Source organism: Micropterus salmoides, unplaced genomic scaffold, assembly GCF_014851395.1.
Source record: "Micropterus salmoides isolate LMB-PRFRI ecotype aquatic unplaced genomic scaffold, ASM1485139v1 Ms_hic_scaffold_3, whole genome shotgun sequence".
Taxonomy (NCBI): Eukaryota; Metazoa; Chordata; class Actinopteri; order Centrarchiformes; family Centrarchidae; genus Micropterus; species Micropterus salmoides.
The window spans coordinates 26917048-26936638 of NW_024042261.1; the positions used below are offsets into that span (position 1 = coordinate 26917048).

The window sequence follows — 19591 nt, forward strand, 5'->3', positions numbered from 1 at the left end:
GCTTTGTATATGTGTTTGGACCCTAGAGTGTTGCTGTATTTGGCTTGGGTCTCGGGAGATTGGGAGAACAGGATTTGAGTGTTTCGGCACTAGATTACCTGACAGGACTCACGGTATCCTCTTGTTGGCTATTAACGTTCATGTGAATAAAAGTCATTCGCCTTCACCACGACTCTGAGTGAGTTAAACAACATGGTGTCAGAAGAGGGATTTCCCTTGACGTGACCATGTTTCTGGAATAACTCATTCATAGGCTCATTCGAGACAGACTTGTTTGTGGTATCAGCAACGACAGCGTCAGATGCGGCCTGCTCAAAGAAACTGACCTCACACTCGCTAAAGCTGTTCGCATCTGCCAAATAAGTGAACTCACAGAAAACAGTAAAGCCCTCTCTACACCAAAACATGTGACAACTGCCAGTGTAGACACAGTACAGGTGAAATGCAGCAGCAAGTTAAAGGGAAAAATAAAATACACAACGAAATATGAAAAGCCACCAACAACAGTATCAGGCTGCAGAAATTGTGGAGGCACCCACCCAGCTAAACGGGAACAGTGCCCGGCTTTTGGACAACAATGTCACAACTGCAGAAAGCACAACCACTATAAACAGCAATGCCGATTAACAGAGCAAATCAAACAGGCAGGTGAATTAGCAGAAACAGAGTCTGATCGTGATGACACATTCACTATTGAGGGCCTGTCGTTACATGGTGATCAAGACATAAACCGTGCGGAAACTGAAGAAAGCTACAAAAAAGAAGGAGATTGCACCGTGACTGTTAATGACAAAGACCTGAAGGTAAAAGTGGACACAGGGCCAAGTGTAATGTGATCTGCCTAGACACATACAAAGTCATTAGGCACACTAAAGAGCTGAATAAGCCACTCAAGCAAGTCAAATTCGTAGCATTTGGGGGAGCTAAGATCAAACCAATTGGGGCAGTGATTTCATGTTGCAGGCCAAGTAAACAGCCATGCAACCTGCAATTCCAAGTGGTGAAAGAAAACGTACAATCCATTCTAGGCCTGCAGGAGGAAGCTGGTCACCTTCAAGGTGCAAGGTAGTTTATATAAAACAATACAGTTTTTTATATACATATATACATACACGTACACACCCCATACATTCCACAGTGCATTTTTTGAATTTGCATCTGGGGTGAATGTAAACAGCAGCAACCAGATGATAATATGAAAGTTTTGTCTTCACAATAAACAGTCTGACATTTGGGAAACAGAGTCCATCCTGACTGCGTTTGAGCACCAAGCATCATCAATGTAAAACACTGAGTCTACCTCCTTGAGTCCAGTCTTGCGCTCACAGCTCAGAACATGGACCGCCTGCCGAGTGCTTCAGCAGAGAATTGTATCACATAGATACAGTTCAGGACCAAACTCTGTCACCTAGAATATTTCAAGAATATGCAGACTTATTCAGAAATGAAGTTGGTGATTTACCTGTAACATACTTGCGTGTCCCTGCAGCGATGCAGAAAAAAGTGAAACAAGAGCTCCAGAGAATGCAAGCTCTGGGAGTTATTGAACCTGTGGACGAACCCACAGAATGGGTCTCCAACATGGTGGCCACACATTAAAAAGAGACTGACGACGTTCGCATATGTACTGTATAGATCCAAAAAACCTGCGCCCCCACCATCACATGCGCAGAGGTGGCAGCACAGATGTCAGGCGCTACTATATTCTCTGTACTCGATGCAAAAAGCTCTTTCTGGCAAATCAAACTGGATGATGTCTCATCTCTCCGCACAACATTCACTACAACTTTCAGCAGATTCAAGTTCCTGAGGATGCCCTTTTGCATCCACACAGCCTCTGAGGTTTTCCAAAGAGGCATGGAACAAATCTTTGCGGGATACCCATGCGCCATAATTGTGGATGACATCGTCATTGGTTGCAAGGTGGCAGAGGAACATGACATAACCTGAAGAAAGTCTTGGATTGAGCCAGACAAGTAAAACTAAGACTCAAACCAAAAAAGTCCAAGTTTGGGCTCAAGGCCATAACAAAACATAATGGTTTATTATGAAAGGTCTTTACACACCACTGAAAACATAGTTACGGATCTTTTTATTGCATTTCTGCCAATAGATCCTTAGAAATGTTACACACTGAACCTTTAAAAAAGGAGCACAAACAAAGGAATCATTCAAGGAATAATTTCTATGTCACCCCCCTGCTGGCATCTAGGGAAGGTACCAATTTACAACAAAGCACTCCACATTAACAGAGGAAAACGCCCTTATTGGAATTTGAATATCAAAATGCATCACTTAAATACTGTTTACAGCCCAATTCTCAACTAAGTTGAGCCCCCAGTGGTTGGAGCAGTTGTCTCGGGAACACGTCCATGGTTTTGGGGGACCAGCAAGCTGGCGACTTTGTGCATAAGTACCTGCTGCCAGTACAAATGTGAAAATGCTAATTTCTTCCAGCAAACACAACCCTAATGTTCTTTTTGATGCCATAAACATCACTGCCACTCCTGCACCTCCTGCTGTGTTCAAATCAGGATTGCAGTAACTCTCTCTTTCTATGTGGACAAGATTAGAGATGTCATGGCTAGCATCATCCCCTCTTCTACTCCCTTTTCTTCTTATCCAACTTGGCCATCAATTTTGGACTGCTTAGATTTACCTGCACATTTTACTGTTACGGTTTCAGAACGGACCCAAACGCAACATTTTACACAATAGCTCCCTGAAATCCCGTTTTGTCCCAGTTTGTTAAAAGCAAGAGGTTGTGCAGCCTCTTCTGAAATAAAGCTAACCTTGATCCATTCCTTCCCAAAACACTATAGGCCTATATCTAGGCTGTATTTTATCTCAGACATTTTGACAAAGTTGTTGCCAAACAGCTCACTTCCATTTTGACTGCACACAACATTTTAGATAAATTCCAGTCTGGTTTGTCAGCTCTTCGCAGGGTCTCCAGTGACATCATGATGTCCTCTGATGTGGGTGAATGCTCTGTTTTGGTGCTGCTGGATCTTAGTGCAGCTATTAATACTGTAGAACACAGCATCCTGATTCAAGGGCTTAGGCAGTGGTGGTTGTCTCTGGGAGCACCCTGGACTGGTGCTCCTCCTATCTCTTGGATTGGAGTTTTACTGTGCCTGGTCCCTACAGGCCCTACACTTCTGCTCTCTCCCCTGGTATGCCTCAGGGTTCTGCCTTGGGCCCTATATGATTTCCTTTGTTTATGCTTCCCATAGGTCATACTATTAGCAAATGTATTTCTTATCACTGTTACACTGATGATATCCAGCTGTATGTTTCTTTTAAGTCTGATCACACTGAAAAACTGACACAATTGTCTCACTGCCGTTACGGACTGGATGGCTGACAACATTTTACAGCACAATGCAAGACTGGGGTTCTTATTGTTACTTCAGATTGCATAGTTTACATGGTTGCTCAGTGTATTGAGTCCCTTTCTTCAGCTTTACAGTCAAATCTTGTTGTTATTTGATCAGACTATGTACTTTGACCATCATATCAAATCATTATTTAGTCCATTTAGCCTGTTGAAAACAGACGGTACCGGGGGCAGCCGGGCTGTGGGCGAAATCACTGAAATTTTTTCCCCCCGCTTTTAAGTCCAAAATCCACCTATTTTGTTGCTTGTTGAGTCTCAGCGGGCGCCGTCTTGATTATTGCACAATACCTGGGAGCTGCCTGCCTGCTCTCGTCTTTTCTGCAGTGAGGAAACGTGCCGCTTGAGAACACACAGTGTTTCTCGCCATTTTGTGGCCGACCCGTTGGCGATACATAGACATAGTACCAAATGAAAGGTCTGCTCAAGCCCCCATCACTGTGGGTTGTTCCGTTCTCCATCTACAGGCTTGGTTGTATGGACAGAAAAGGTGTTATACATATACAATAAAAGTCAACATTTTAACAGTATATATTGCCAAAATATGGACATTCGCCTGGTATATTTTTTTAAAAAGGTTGTATGATAACTGTTGTATTTTAGTTTATTTTCATCAGATTTACATTTACAATTGCATTCTAGGTGTATTAGAGGATATTCAGTTGCATTATAAGCTTCCTTATGATGGTTTTGATGGTTTATTGCATTAAAATATAGCTTTTTTTTAACAGGTAAGGATGAAAATATCATATTTTTTCTTTATTGCATCTCCATGTAGTCTGTAATGGTAAAATAAATATATCAGTATACAATGGATTTATATTCCTTAGCTTCTGACCTTTCAAAGGAGACCAGAATGCAATATGCATCTAGGCCAAATGGTTGAGGAGTTATTCCTGCTTCATTTTGGGTGTGTTTAGGTGTTTTTTCCTGGAAAAAGGTGCCTGTCCCTATTAAGAAGCATTGCTAAACTTAGGCCTGTTGTATCACAACTTCAGCTAGAGATGATGATTCTTGCTTTTAAGTCAGTCTACTAATGCAATTTCCTTTTCACCTGCAAGTCATCCCTGGACCATCTACAAATGGTCCAGAATGCTGCTGCAAGGCTGTTGACCAGGTCCAGCAGGATGACTCATCTTATAGATCCCTGCATGGTCAGGCACCTCTGTACATCATTGACCTGCTACACCTTTATATCAACAGTAGGTCACTTAGGTGTTCTGACCAGGTCTTACAGGTCATTCGTCGCACTCACTACACTAAAAAAAGCACACTTAAAAAACCCGTGAAGTGGTATTTTGTGGTCTCTGTTGACGCCTTTAAAAAGGTGAAGACTGTAGTCTTTGCCTCAGCTCAAGTGTTTGTAATCTTGTGTGTTTTTAAGGTCTGTTGTTGCTTATGTTTTATTGTTGTTTGTTTACTGTTTTTCTTTCTTTGTCTTTCTTTGAAATATTTTTTTACTCTTGTAAAGCACTTCGGGACCTTCCTCTTGTAAATTCCATTAGGAGCACTAAGAGGAGTCACTTCATCTTTCTCACTATATCCTTACAACTGTAAAAAAAAATTAATGTTAGGGAAAGTAATTTATTTATTTCACCTGCATGTTGACCTACGCCTGCACATGCTCTGCCCGTGCACTCAGAGCACGTGAAAATGTGTTTTGGGGGAGTGGCTTTGGGAGGTGGCTTAAAGCCAGGGGTAGGATTTTTTCAGTTGGATACTTTCAAAATCTAGCTGTCTCTTGTCAGTTTCTCAATCGTTACATACTTCAGCTTTAAGTAACCTTGTTTGAAGAATAGAAAAACTTGTGAAGGGAGAAGTGTAGTTATGGGAGCTTTTCTTAATACATATTTCCCCTGGTGTGTGTATCATACCTTGTTGTTGTTTTACTCTTCCTCCTCTTTCTGCTCTGCATCTTCCTCTCTTCCCTCATCTTGTAAATTATGGAGAAAGTTTCATCTTAATGAAATGCATAAACCTGGTGATGTGGTTCTAGGTGGGCTGTTTGAGGTCCACTACACCTCTGTCTTCCCTGAGCGAACATTTACCTCAGAGCCACAACAGCCCAGCTGCAAAGGGTAAGTTTCAGCATGGATCAGTGTAGATTATGCTGTATGCTCAGTATATTCATGGTAAGAAAGGAAATGTCACTGTTTTTATGAAAAATGAGTAATATATCTTTTCATGGTTTTAATGATACTTTTAAAATATCATACTGCTGGGAAAAGTATATTATTACAACTGTAATTGTAATTTTTTTTGTTGTTATTTCATAACTACCCAGTTCTCACAGAGCCATATTCCTTTTTAGTGGTTAATAGTGATGTTTGTGTGTTAGCTTTGACACTCTAGGATTCAGAGATACCATGACAATGGCCTTTGCTATAGATGAGATCAACAACAACTCCAATCTGCTACCTAATGTGACTCTGGGATACAGTCTTTATGATAACTGTGGTGCACTTGTTATTGGATTCAGTGGCGCGTTATCTCTGGCAAGTGGTCGGGAGGAGCAGTTTCTTCTTCAGCAGAACTGTTTAGGGACCCCACCAGTCCTAGGGATTGTGGGTGATTCCTACTCGACATTTTCTATTGCCACCTCGAGTGTACTAGGTTTATACAAAATGCCCATTGTAAGTTTCCTATCCTCTATCTTTTGTTTTGTTGTATTTTTATATACTGTATGTGAATTAATGCCATCTTTAAAAGTGATACATTGTTGAAATATGAAACTATTTTTACTGGGTCTGACATGAATGAGATGGTTAACTTGAATTTAAACTGTATGTTTCTCTGTAGGTGAGTTATTTTGCCACGTGTTCCTGCCTGAGTGATCGGCAACAGTTTCCATCCTTCTTTAGAACAATCCCAAGTGATGCTTTCCAGGTGAATCGTATTTCCAAGTTGACAACTGCAAAATACATCTGTTTCAGGCAGTATGAAAATCTTGTCTAAATCGTCCATTGTTATAACAACCTTTTCCTTTTTCTTAATAAGATTAATTAACTGTGATTCGTTATGTAAATAATATAACTAGGTGTACATGTAATTATTAAAGAATATAATTGTCTGTGCACTAATCCTTTCACACCAAATTATCCACATAGGTCCGTGCTATGATTCAGATTCTAAAACACTTTGGCTGGACTTGGGTAGGCCTTCTGATCAGTGACGATGACTATGGACACCATGTTGCCCAATCCTTTCAATCTGACCTGGCTCAGTCTGGTGGAGGTTGTCTGGCCTACTTAGAGGTTTTGCCCTGGGACAGTGACCCAAATGAACTCAAGAGGATTGTGCATTTGATAAAGACATCAGCTGCTCGTGTGGTCATGGTGTTTGCACAAAAGATTCACTTGATTCAACTAATGGATGAGGTTGGAATTAAAATTTTATATTATTTAGAAATCTGTGACATTGAGAAACTTAACATGACGAGTTATTCTGTTTGTTTATTTGTTTGTTCAAACCTAAATTCCTTAACCAAAATCGTGTCAGTTGTCATTTTAATCAATCAATAGATCAAACGAATGATTTACAACAGAAATTTCAGTTCCAGTTGGATCGTCTTCATGTCAAATAATTGCAACATGTAGAAGATTTAGCTGGGTGATGACTTTCCATCTGAATAGAAGGATACCAAAATATTCAAATAATTAAATCAAATTGGTTAGATTATAAATGGAAGCTCTGGAGAAAACTAAGGCCAGCTGTAAATTTCAGTTATACATTTTGATTGAAACCAAACCACACATGTTACATTACAAACACAGCAGTGCTTATTTTTAGTATCTGCTCCTTTTTAAAAATAGATTTCAATATATCTATATATATATAATTTAATTTAATTTAACATATATGTTAAATTGGGCGTCTTGCACTTTTTTATGACAGAAGTCTGAAAGGTGTGTTATGCAGTATAATTCAATGTACAGGTTGTGAGGCAGAATGTCATAGGCCGGCAGTGGATTGCAAGCGAAGCTTGGACAGCAGCTGCTGTGCTCCAGACACCACGCCTTATGCCATATCTGAGTGGCACGCTGGGCATTGCCATCCGACAAGGAGAAATTCCAGGGCTCAGGGAATTCCTTTTACGAATACATCCTGACCAAAATGACAACAATAACTTTGGAAATGACATGGTAACAGTTTAATCTTGATCTCTGATCTAAAATAAATAAATAAATAAATAATGATAACAACAACAACAACAACAATAATAATATATTTCTGTAAATATTATACTGTATTTCAGGTGAGGCAGTTTTGGGAATCCACATTTCAGTGTATATTTGCACCACCTCCAGCAGGATGGGTGGAAGCTGGGGGAGCACTATGCACTGGACAGGAAGATCTAGAGAATTTGGAGACTGAGTTTTTTGATCTTTCTAACCTCAGGCCTGAGTACAATGTTTACAAGGCTGTGTATGCTCTGGCACATGCCCTTGATGACATGCTGCAGTGTGAGCCAGGTAGAGGACCTTTCAGCGGGCACAGCTGTGCCACTTTGCAAAGACTGGAGCCATGGCAGGTGTGATATCAGTTTACACTCTAATGGTTTTTGTTTTAAAACCGGTGTTACACCTTGAGGTACTTACTGAATGTAGTTTTGTGATTATATATCATTATGAAAAAGATTCATTTTGATGTTGGTAAGCTTGGTATTGATTTCATTATTTTCTTACAAAAGTCAAATGTCATATCAGAAATAGCAGGATAAAACACATCCCATTTTGGTTTGGTGATGATTGACCACCACCAATAAACCAGTTAGACAAGACAACAGCTTAATGGTCTTTTCAGACATGCCTGCCCACTGCCAGAGTTGAATTGTATTGAACTTTTTTCTACAAAAGTCAAATATGTCATACTAAAAATAGCAGGATAAAACACATGCCCATTTTGTTTTGTAAAAGTGAGGATTGACCATTGCTAATAAACCAGTTAGACTAAACAGCAGCTTGATGGTCTTGAGATGGGGTATGTTTGACATGCTTAGTAGCACACCCGCCCACTGCATAGATTTTTTTATGTGACGTGCAGTGCAAATCATTAGATGAGAGACAGATCCTTGAGGTTTGTGAGTCCCCTGAAATATATAACTATTTTCTTAACAGTTATTGGGACATAAACAGGGGGCTTTTCCATGGCAGAGTATTGGTGCAAGACTGGACATATCATGTAATGTTATGTGTAGTTTGAATTTAAGCTGCATTATAAAGAATATACAGTTGCACCCGCAGGGATGCAGTAGTGCGTAGACACTATTGCCGTGGTTACTATGCATAAAGCACCTAGAGCACTTGTCTGCCTGTCTATTTACATGGGGAGTACAGTGAGACCCTACAGAAATAAGCAGGTACACAGTGTTGCTTACTGTCTGAAAAGACTGTGAATTTCAGCGGTACATAGAACTTAGAAAGATAAAAATGTTACATTTTGTTGCAAGTCTTTAACAATATAGGCCTCTGGTTTGACGGAGTCTTTCCCTCTCGTAATCAATTTATTTTTGTCTATCATCCAATTGTAGCTTTTACATTATTTGCAAAAGGTGAACTTCACCACATCAATTGGTGATCAAGTGTCATTTGATGAGAATGGTGATGCCTTACCAGTCTATGATATCATGAACTGGCAGTGGCTCCCTGATGGAAGAACTAAAGTTCAGAAAGTGGGTGTGGTTAAGAGGTCGGCCTTCAAAGTTGAAGAACTCACAATTGATGAAGACAAAATCTTCTGGAACTTTGAATCGAATAAGGTTATTTTTACTTTTTTAACCACTTCTCCTTTTTCTGAATTTTTATAGTTTATAGTAATATACAATGACAGATTTATTTTCTCCCTATAGCCACCGCGGTCAGTGTGCAGTGAGAGCTGTCCTCCAGGTACTCGCATGGCCAGAAAGAAAGGGGAACCTGTGTGCTGTTTTGACTGCATCCCTTGTTCTGAGGGAAAGATCAGCAATATGACTGGTGGGTGTTCATGTTTCAGTACTTATTTTTCTCTTAATGGATATTATATACTGTATAGTAAGAATAAATCTCACCATCTTCCCTTTTTGTCAGACTCCACGGAATGCACCACTTGTCCTGAGGACTTCTGGCCCAGCCCCCAGCAGGATCACTGTGTTCCTAAGAAAACAGAGTTCCTCTCCTACTATGAGCCTCTGGGTGTCTGCTTGACAACTGCCTCATTGCTGGGCACATTTATCTGTCTTGTTGTCCTGGGTATCTTCACCTATCATCGTAACACACCCATGGTTCGAGCCAACAATTCAGAACTGAGTTTCCTGCTCTTGGTGTCACTTAAACTATGTTTCCTTTGCTCACTGCTGTTTATTGGACGTCCCAGGCTGTGGACATGCCAGCTGAGACACGCAGCATTTGGGATCAGCTTTGTGCTTTCTGTCTCATGCATCCTGGTGAAAACCATGGTGGTTCTGGCTGTGTTCAAGGCCTCCAAGCCAGGAGGTGGAGCAAGTCTGAAGTGGTTTGGTGCTATGCAGCAGAGAGGCATAGTTATGGTTCTTATATCTATCCAGGCAGCGATCTGCACTGCCTGGCTTGTATCTTCCTCACCAGCTCCTCATAAAAACACTCAATACCACAATGACAAGATAGTTTATGAGTGTGTTGTAGGGTCTACAATTGGTTTTGCAGTGTTATTGGGTTACATTGGCTTACTGGCTATCCTTAGCTTCCTGTTAGCATTTCTGGCAAGGAATCTTCCAGACAACTTCAATGAAGCCAAACTCATCACTTTCAGTATGCTGATCTTCTGTGCGGTGTGGGTGGCCTTTGTCCCAGCTTATGTAAACTCTCCGGGCAAATATGCTGATGCAGTGGAGGTATTTGCCATCCTGGCCTCCAGTTTTGGTCTCTTGGTGGCATTGTTTGGACCCAAATGTTACATAATCCTGCTGAGACCAGAGAGGAACACAAAGAAAGCAATCATGTCTCGAGGAACCACTAAGTCATAAAAGCAGCAGTAACAATAAACTGATCAACTTGTGTAATCCATTTGTATTTTGCACATTCTCACTCCCAAGTTATCACATATGGATGCTAGCTCAAGATTATTATGGTCATTGTTCAACGCAACAAGTAGGCGTAGTATAATTAAGTCAAAATATCTGCTTAGGGAGGAGGTTGAGGTTTGGTTGGTTTGATCAAACTGATCATGCGACCAGTTTTTTCATTCTGTCCTCTGCACTGCTTCATACCACACAGGGAGTGTTCCAGAAGCGGAGCATTTTGCCTGTCTGGTTTTGTTGACCTGACTAGATTTTGTTGACTTGGTCATTTTTTTATTTTATTTCTAACATTAAGAAAGAAGGTTAGTTAAATGGTTTCTTTTTTTGTCCGTTTTAATTGTGTTTATTGTTGATGTATGTTTGTGAGTTTGCACAGACTGTTTTATTTATAAAATTGACAGGTTTCTCTATGCCATTTCTATGTCCAACTTCCTGCCAGGTGTGATCTGCTCTGTGTAACTTGACACTGCTTCTGTCACGTTAAAAAGTAACGCCAAGGAGTCTGGACCAAATGTTGTTGTGTGATGAGTTGGGAGTGAGAACATGTTGATTTTGCCTTCATTAAGAGGAGAATCTGCCTTTGAAATGTAATGTAATATAATAAATACCTAACCTGCTTTTGCACTTCAGAACATGCTCACAAGTCTTTGAGCTAAAGTCCAAGTCAAGTCTCAAGTCTCTGAGCAAGAGTCCAAGTCAAGTCTCATTTCACTTGTGGTTATAATGAATGTTGTATCAACTGCTGCGTTCAAACCAGGCTGCTTATAAAACTGCATAGCTATAAGGAACTCTGTAATTGTAACCTGTTTTTCACTTACAGAGCAAAACCATGTAATGTGCAATGCAATTAATGACAGCTTATTACAGTTTTTCTCATCACTATAACCAGGCTATTGAACTAAAATTTCAAAACCATAACCATTCATTTCCTATTCCCTACACCATGCGGTCATTGAGAAAACACGAACATTCAATATTGTTCACTTAAGTAAGCATAGGGTGATCTCAATTAGAACACAACCATCCAGGTGGAAACACAGATAGTCAAAATTGGTAACACACCAATCAGAACCTTCAGCAGATAGATAAAAGGGCCAGAGTCAGTTCATTCAGTTTTGGAACAATAGATCCAGAGAAATCTGAAGGAAGACACAGAGGACAACAGAGAGGAGAAGGAGGAGGATGAGCAGTATGGAGAGGAGTAAGAGGTGAAGTAAGAGGAACAGTAGGAGTTGGGGGAGGAGATAGGATAGGAGTAAGATGAGGAGTAGGAGGAGTCAGAACAGGAGGAGGGCGGACGAGGTGGGAGGAGGAGGAGGTGGAGAAGAAGGTGGAGGAAGAGGAGGGAGATGAACAGTTGTAGGGAGTAGGGAGATGAACAGTTGTTTATATTTGTTATTCTTTTGGTTTTTGAGGGGGAGAATCACAAGCAACATTACTAATAACCAGTTTTGTAGTATTGTTTTGAATTTATCTCACCAGTGTGTAAGACTGTGTTGTAGTGTGTGTTTTTGAGGGCGTGTGTGTTATGTCTGAAGGCAATGTTTGGTTTTTTAGCGAGATTGAATGGTTTTGAGTGGAAAGCTTCATTTTGACCTGAATATAGGACATTTGGGGAATTGGGTAGTTGTGGATTTGTAAATGCTCCGTACTTGTATAGCACCTTTCTAGTCTTTTTGACAACTCAAAGCGCTTTTACACTCCATCTGCATTCACCATTCACACACTGAGCCTAAGTGCTCAAACAGAAACTAACATTCACACACATTCATACACTGGCAGAACAGCCGAGGTTCAGTATCTTGCACAAGGACACTTCGATATGCAGCCTGGGGGAGTCAGGATTGAACCGCCAACCTTCTGATTAACGGCCAACCTGCTCTACCTCCTGAACCACAGCCGCCTCTAAATTTGTGTTTAGAGTTTCGAGAAAAAGAGGCATCACTTCAAGCAATCGAGAAAAAATGTAACTACTGTAAGTAAATACACCCCCAGAATCTCAAACCCAGTGTAACTTTAAATAAAACTGTTAAGTTACATGATCAACAATTAACCTGTAACCTGTTAGAAGCCAACGTTAATAATTAACGTGATGGCAGCCAGCGGGACATAAATGATTACGACCACCACAAGTATGGTAAGCAAACAAACGCTCATTCATCTTTACATAACAATCAGCTGAAGAAGGTCTAGTACCGAAACATTGTGTCATTATATTCTTTGCAAGTTAGACAGTGTGCGGGAGTTTTCCTTTGCTACGTTTGACTTTTTTGTTCCCCTCTGACGCACCTGTCTCTTGTTTTAGAGGTGCAAAGTTAATTACTGTTCATAACAATCAATAGTCACCTCTCATAGGTCGTAGCTAAAGCAAGAAGCAAGCTAACGTTAGATGGCCAATGCTGAGCTAAACATATTGACTAACCTCAGATTACTAACCTATTTTGCATTCAGCACTTCTTTTGTTTGGGTCTTGTTGTATTTACATTTATTCATTTAGTTGACGCTTTTGTCAAAAGTGACTTGCAATTGCTATTTATGTCAGAGGTCGCACTCCTCTGGAGCAACTAGGGGTTAAGTGTCTTGCTCAGGGACACATCGGTGGACATGTCTATGTGGGAATTGAAGCCGGATCTCTCACACCAAAGCCATGAGTCTTATCCACTGCACCACTACCACAACTTTATGAAGCCAAACTTTATGATGAATGGCACAGAAGCTGCCGGTGTTGCTTGTCCTCAAGTGTGGCCCTGCGTAGCAGATACGTAGTATGTGTTACGTAGGTAGGTTATAGGTAACGCAAGAAGGGGATTAACAGCAAGCTCTTCAGACATTTCCTAAAAAATAAACATTGTTCACGAGTCCCGAACCTTGAGTCCGAGTCAAGTCTGAAGTCTTTTGAGGACAAGTCTCAAGTCAAGTCACTGTGTGTGCTAGTCCGAGTCTAAAACTCGAGTCCCCATCTCTACATCCGTAAGACTTAATTTAGAAGAAACTGTAAGCAATAATGTAATTTGATAACATAAGTGTATTTATTATTTTCCATATTTGCCTGAACACTTGAGATACTTTGACAGACTTTGCTTCAGTTTCTACCTGACTCAACCAGCTAACAGCAATAAACAGCAGTCGAGCTTATGCTTTTAAGAAAATATTCATATTTGATTTAAACAAGTCCGATGCATTAAGGAAATTGTTTATATATCCAAATAAGACAAACAATTAGAGAAAACTTGACCGGATGCACCATTGCATAAGCCAAGAAGCACTGACTTATCCAGGTTGATTTTACATTACCACCTGAAAAGCAGCTAAAACATTGCGTCTTAAATTGTGGATTTAAGACTTAAATGCATGCTCCTAATCATCTGTATCTACCTTTGTGTACTTATACTCTATAACATTCTTTGCTATTATACTGTCCACAAGGCCATGCCAGTATTTAGGTTACAGTGAGTATCTGTAGAATTGTTTTCTTCTGCCTCTGTTCCCATTCCCACGTGAATCTTAATTTCAAGATTGAGAAAGGTTCCTCTGTAGACCAAACATATGTGCCACTGTCTTAAAACTTTTATGCACTCATTTGGTCTGGACCAGATGCTTGAAACTGCCTTAGGTGGAAGATCTCTAACCCAGCTGTTTCTAGTTTGAAGCTGGTTTGAATTACTTCCCTAGTATTTTCTCCTTTAATAAATTAACTGGGCTTTAACCCATTTCAAGCATATTTCACATGTGCAGGCATCCCTTACTCTGTTACCCTCCTTCAAGCTGTCACAGGCCGCAATCTTGAGGCTAGTTCGGTGGTGTCGAGCATCAGCATTACTGTGGAAGCCATAGAGCTGAGTGCCGTCATCCCGTGATGAAAAGAAAACATAATCAGGTCTTTGTGGCTATTGCAGGACTGCAATAAGCAATGCCTACCTGCATGTATACCTACCTACCTGCATGCACTCTGCCTGTGCAACCAAAGTGTGTTTTAGGGGAGTGGCTTTGGAGGGTGGATTAAAGGGAGGGTGTGGGATTTTTTCACTTAGATGCTTTGAAAATCTAGCTGTCTTTAAGTACACTTGTTTAAAGAATTGAAACAGTTGTGACGAAAGGAGGGTAGTTATGGGAGCTTTTCTTAACGCATATTTTCTCTGGTGTGTGTACAATATCTTGTTTTTCGCTTCTACCTCTTTATGCTCTGCATCTTCCTCTCTTCACTCATCTTGTAAATTATGGCGAAAGTTTCATCTTAATGAAATGCACAAACCTGGCGACGTGGTTCTGGGTGGGCTGTTTGAGGTCCACTACACCTCTGTCTTCACTGAGCGAACATTTACCGCAGAGCCACAACAGCCCAGCTGCACAGGGTAAGTGTCAGCATGGATCAGTTCAAATTATGTTGGATGCTCAGAGTATTCATGGTAAGGAAGAATATGTCACTGTTGTGCTTATGAAAAATGAGTAATGTAGCTTTTCATGAAGGTTTTAGTGATACATTTAAAATAGTATAACACTGCTTAGAAAGGTTATTGAAAATTGTTAAACCTGTAAACAACATAGGTTTAGGTAGATTTTTTGTATAGCTCGGTTCTCATTGTGCCATATTCCTTTTTAGTGGTTAATAGTGATGTTTTGTGTGTTAGCTTTGACACTCTAGGATTCAGAGATACCATGACAATGGCCTTTGCTATAGATGAGATCAACAACAACTCCAATCTGCTACCTAATGTGACTCTGGGATACAGTCTTTATGATAACTGTGGTGCACTTGTTATTGGATTCAGTGGCGCATTATCTCTGGCAAGTGGTCGGGAGGAGCAGTTTCTTCTTCAGCAGAACTGTTTAGGGACCCCACCAGTCCTAGGGATTGTGGGTGATTCCTACTCTACATTTTCTATTGCCACCTCCAATGTATTGGGTTTATACAAAATGCCCATTGTAAGTTTCCTATCCTCTATTTGGTGTAATGTTGTTTTTTATATACTGTATATAAATTTATGTAATCTTTAAAAGTGATACATTGTGAAATATTAAACTGTTTTTACTGGGTCTGACATACGTGAGATGGGTAACTTAAATTTAAACTGTATGTTTCTATGTAGGTGAGTTATTTTGCCACGTGTTCCTGCCTGAGTGATCGGCAACGGTTTCCATCCTTCTTTAGAACAATCCCAAGTGATGCCTTCCAGGTGAATCATATTTCCAAGTTGACAGCTGAAAAAATACATCTGTTTCAGGCAGTACAAAAATCCTGTAGAAATTGTCCCTGGTGAAACAAACCTCTTCTTTTTTCTTAATGGGATAAATAAACTTTGATTCCTTTGTGTACATATGTAAATAATTTAATTTATATAAGATGCAATAATTGAAGTTATTAGTACATATAATTTTAAAAGAATGTACTTGTCTGTCCACTAATCCCTTCACACAAATATATCTATTTAGGTACGTGCTGTGATTCAGATTCTAAAATACTTTGGCTGGAATTGGGTAGGCCTTCTGGTCACTGATGATGACTATGGACACCATGTTGCTCAGTCCTTTAAATCTGACCTGGCTCAGTCTGGCGTAGGTTGTTTGGCCTACTTAGAGGTTTTGCCCTGGGACAGTGACCCAAATGAAATCAAGAGGATTGTGCATTTGATAAAAACATCAACAGCTCGTGTGGTCATGGTGTTTGCACATGAGATCCACACTATTCATCTAATGGAGGAGGTTTGAATAAAAATTTAATATCATTTAGAAATCCATGATATTAACAAATGTAACATGATGAATTATTATGTTTGTCCAAACCAATTCAATTTTATAGGAAAACACAGTAGTGCTTATTTTTAATATCTGCTTTTTTTTAAAAAAAGATTTCAATATACAAACCCTACATCTGTGCATAGACATAGTAATTGTTTCATAATTAATTACTATTTGATGCAAAGCCCAAATGTATTTTTTCAAGAGAAGTCTGAAACATATGTTATACAGTATAATTCAATGTACAGGTTGTGAGGCAAAATGTGACAGGCCAGCAGTGGATTGCAAGCGAAGCTTGGGCAACAGCTGCTGTGCTCCAGACACCCCACCTAATGCCCTACCTGAGCGGCACGCTGGGCATTGCCATCCGACAAGGAGAAATTCCAGGGCTCAGGGAATTCCTTTTACGAATACATCCTGACCAAAATGGCAATGAAGACTATGGAAGTGACATGGTAACAGTTTAATTTTACAATAAAAAATAAACAAATAATAATAATAGTAATAAATGATTATATTTCTGTCAATATAAACTTCATATACTTTATTTCAGGTGAGGCAGTTTTGGGAATCCACATTTCAGTGTAGATTTGCACCACCTCCAGCAGGATGGGTGGAAGCTGGGGGAGCACTATGCACTGGAAAGGAAGATCTAGAGAATGTGGAGACGGAGTTTTTGGATCTTTCTAACCTCAGGCCAGAGTACAATGTTTACAAGGCTGTGTATGCTCTGGCACATGCCCTTGATGACATGCTGCAGTGTGAGCCAGGTAGAGGACCTTTCGACGGTCACAGCTGTGCTACTTTGCAAAGACTGGAGCCATGGCAGGTGTGATATCAGTTTACAGCATAACTGTTTTTGTTTTTAAACCGGTGCTACACCTTGAGGTACTTACTGAATGTAGTTTTGTGATTATATAACATTATGAAAAAGACTCAATTTGATGTTGGTAAGCTTGGTATTGGTTTCATTATATCCTTACAAAAGTCATATGTCATATCAGAATTTTTAGCAGGATAAAACACATCCCATTTTGGTTTGGTGATGATTGACCACCACCAATAAACCAGTTAGACAAGACAACAGCTTAATTGTCTTTTCAGACATGCCTGCCCACTGCCAGAGTTGAATTGTCATGAACCTTTTTCTATGTGACATGCAGTGCAAATCATTGGATGAGAGACAGATCCTTGCTGTTAGTGAATCCCCTAAAATATCCGTCAATAACTGTATTCAGTTATTGGGACATAAACAGGAGGGCTTTTGCATGGCAAGACTGTATGTATCAGGTAATGTTATGTGTAGTTTTAACTTAAGCTCACTTTAAAGAAAATACAGTTAAACAAAATACAGTTATACCAGCAGGGATACAGTAGTGCATAGAAGCCTTTCCATGGTTAATACACTTAAAGTTCCTGTCATTTTACTCGCGGAGCCAGTCTATTTACATGGGGAGTGAAGTGAGACCCTACAGAAATAAATGGGTACACAGGCGGAGTTTCGCTTACTGTCTGAAAAGACCTTGAATTTCAGTGGTACATTGAACTTAACAAGTTAAAAATGTTAAAAAAAAAATTTTGCAAGTCATTTAGCGATATAAACCTCTGGTTTGACAGATTCTTTCCCGCTCATAATCTATTTATTTTTGTCTATCATCCATTTTTAGCTTGCACATTATTTGCAAAAGGTGAACTTCACCACATCAATTGGTGATCAAGTGTCATTTGATGAGAATGGTGATGCCTTACCAATCTATGATATCATGAACTGGCTGTGGCTCCCTGATGGAAGAAGTAAAGTTCAGAATGTAGGTGTGGTTAAGAGGTCAGCCTTCAAAGTTGAAGAACTCACAATTGATGGAGACAAAATCTTCTGGAACTTTGGATTGAACAAGGTTATTTCTGCATTTTTAGAAACATCTCCTTTTGTGACTCTAAATCTTAGCAGTTAATAATAAAAATATAAATTGACAGATTTATTTTTCTCCCTATAGCCACCGCGATCAGTGTGCAGCGAGAGCTGTCCTCCAGGTACTCGCATGGCCAGAAAGAAAGGGGAACCTGTGTGCTGTTTTGACTGCATCCCTTGTTCTGAGGGAAAGATCAGCAATAAGACTGGTGGGTGTTCATTTCTCAGTATTTTTATTTTACTTTTTATATACTGTGCAACAAGAATGTTTCTCACCATTTTCCCTTTTTTGTCAGACTCCACGGAGTGCACCACATGTCCTGAGGATTTCTGGTCCAGCCACCAGCGTGACCACTGTGTTCCTAAGAAAACAGAATTCCTCTCCTACCATGAGCCTCTGGGTATTTGCTTAACAACTGCCTCATTGCTGGGCACATTTATCAGTGTTGTTGTCCTGGGTATCTATACCTATAATCATAACACACCCATGGTACGCGCCAACAATTCAGAACTGAGTTTCCTGCTCTTGGGGTCATTAAAACTATGCTTCCTGTGCTCACTACTGTTTATCGGACGTCCCAGACTGTGGACATGCCAGCTGAGACATGCAGCATTTGGGATCAGCTTTGTGCTTTGTGTCTCATGCATCCTGGTGAAAACCATGGTGGTTCTGGCTGTGTTCAAGGCCTCCAAGCCAGGAGGTAGAGCAAGTCTGAAGTGGTTTGGTGCTGTGCAGCAGAGAGGGACAGTTATTGTTCTTGTGTCTATCCAGGCAGCGATCTGCACTGCCTGGCTTGTCTCTTCCTCACCAGCTCCTCATAAAAACACTCAATACCACAATGACAAGATAGTTTATGAGTGTGTTGTAGGGTCTACAATTGGTTTTGCAGTGTTATTGGGTTACATTGGCTTCCTGGCTATCCTTAGCTTCTTGTTAGCATTTCTGGCAAGGAATCTTCCAGACAACTTCAATGAAGCCAAACTCATCACTTTCAGTATGCTGATCTTCTGTGCTGTGTGGGTGGCCTTTGTCCCAGCTTATGTAAACTCTCCAGGCAAATATGCAGATGCAGTGGAGGTATTTGCCATCCTGGCCTCCAGTTTTGGTCTCTTGGTGGCACTGTTTGGACCCAAATGTTACATAATCCTGTTAAGACCAGAGATGAACACAAAGAAAGCAATCATGGGTCGAGGCACCACTAAGTCATAAAAGCAGCAGTTAACAGTAAAATGAACCATATGTATTTTTTACATTCTCACTCCCAAGTTATCACATATGGATGCTAGGTCAAGACTATTACTGTCATTGCTAAATGCGACAAGTAGGCCTAGTATAAACAAGTCAAAAAGTCCGCTTAGGTAGGATGTCAAGGTTGGGGGTGATTTATTTAATAAATACGTAGTCCGCTTTTTAACTTCAGCTTAGGTATTTGAAATTTCTGTGGCAGATGTATCATGTCCAAATATACAAAACAGCCTTTTGGAGTGATGCCCTAAACCCAACAGAAAGTCAGCC

General features: G+C 40.2%; 1 protein-coding gene across 1 annotated transcript; it reads left to right on the forward strand.

Annotated features, from left to right (window-relative positions):
* Nucleotides 1-5308: 5308 nt before the first annotated feature.
* On the forward strand, nt 5309-19285 carry LOC119882453 (extracellular calcium-sensing receptor-like; the record flags this gene model as incomplete). Its single annotated transcript, XM_038692498.1, has 15 exons — nt 5309-5475; nt 5736-6030; nt 6197-6283; nt 6505-6774; nt 7333-7539; nt 7653-7928; nt 8928-9155; nt 9246-9369; nt 9463-9656; nt 15518-15604; nt 16415-16621; nt 16720-16995; nt 17834-18061; nt 18161-18284; nt 18372-19285. Coding segments are annotated over 15 exons (3684 nt in total), but the record flags the coding sequence as incomplete, so codon positions are not given.
* Between the last annotated feature and the right edge of the window lie 306 nt (nt 19286-19591).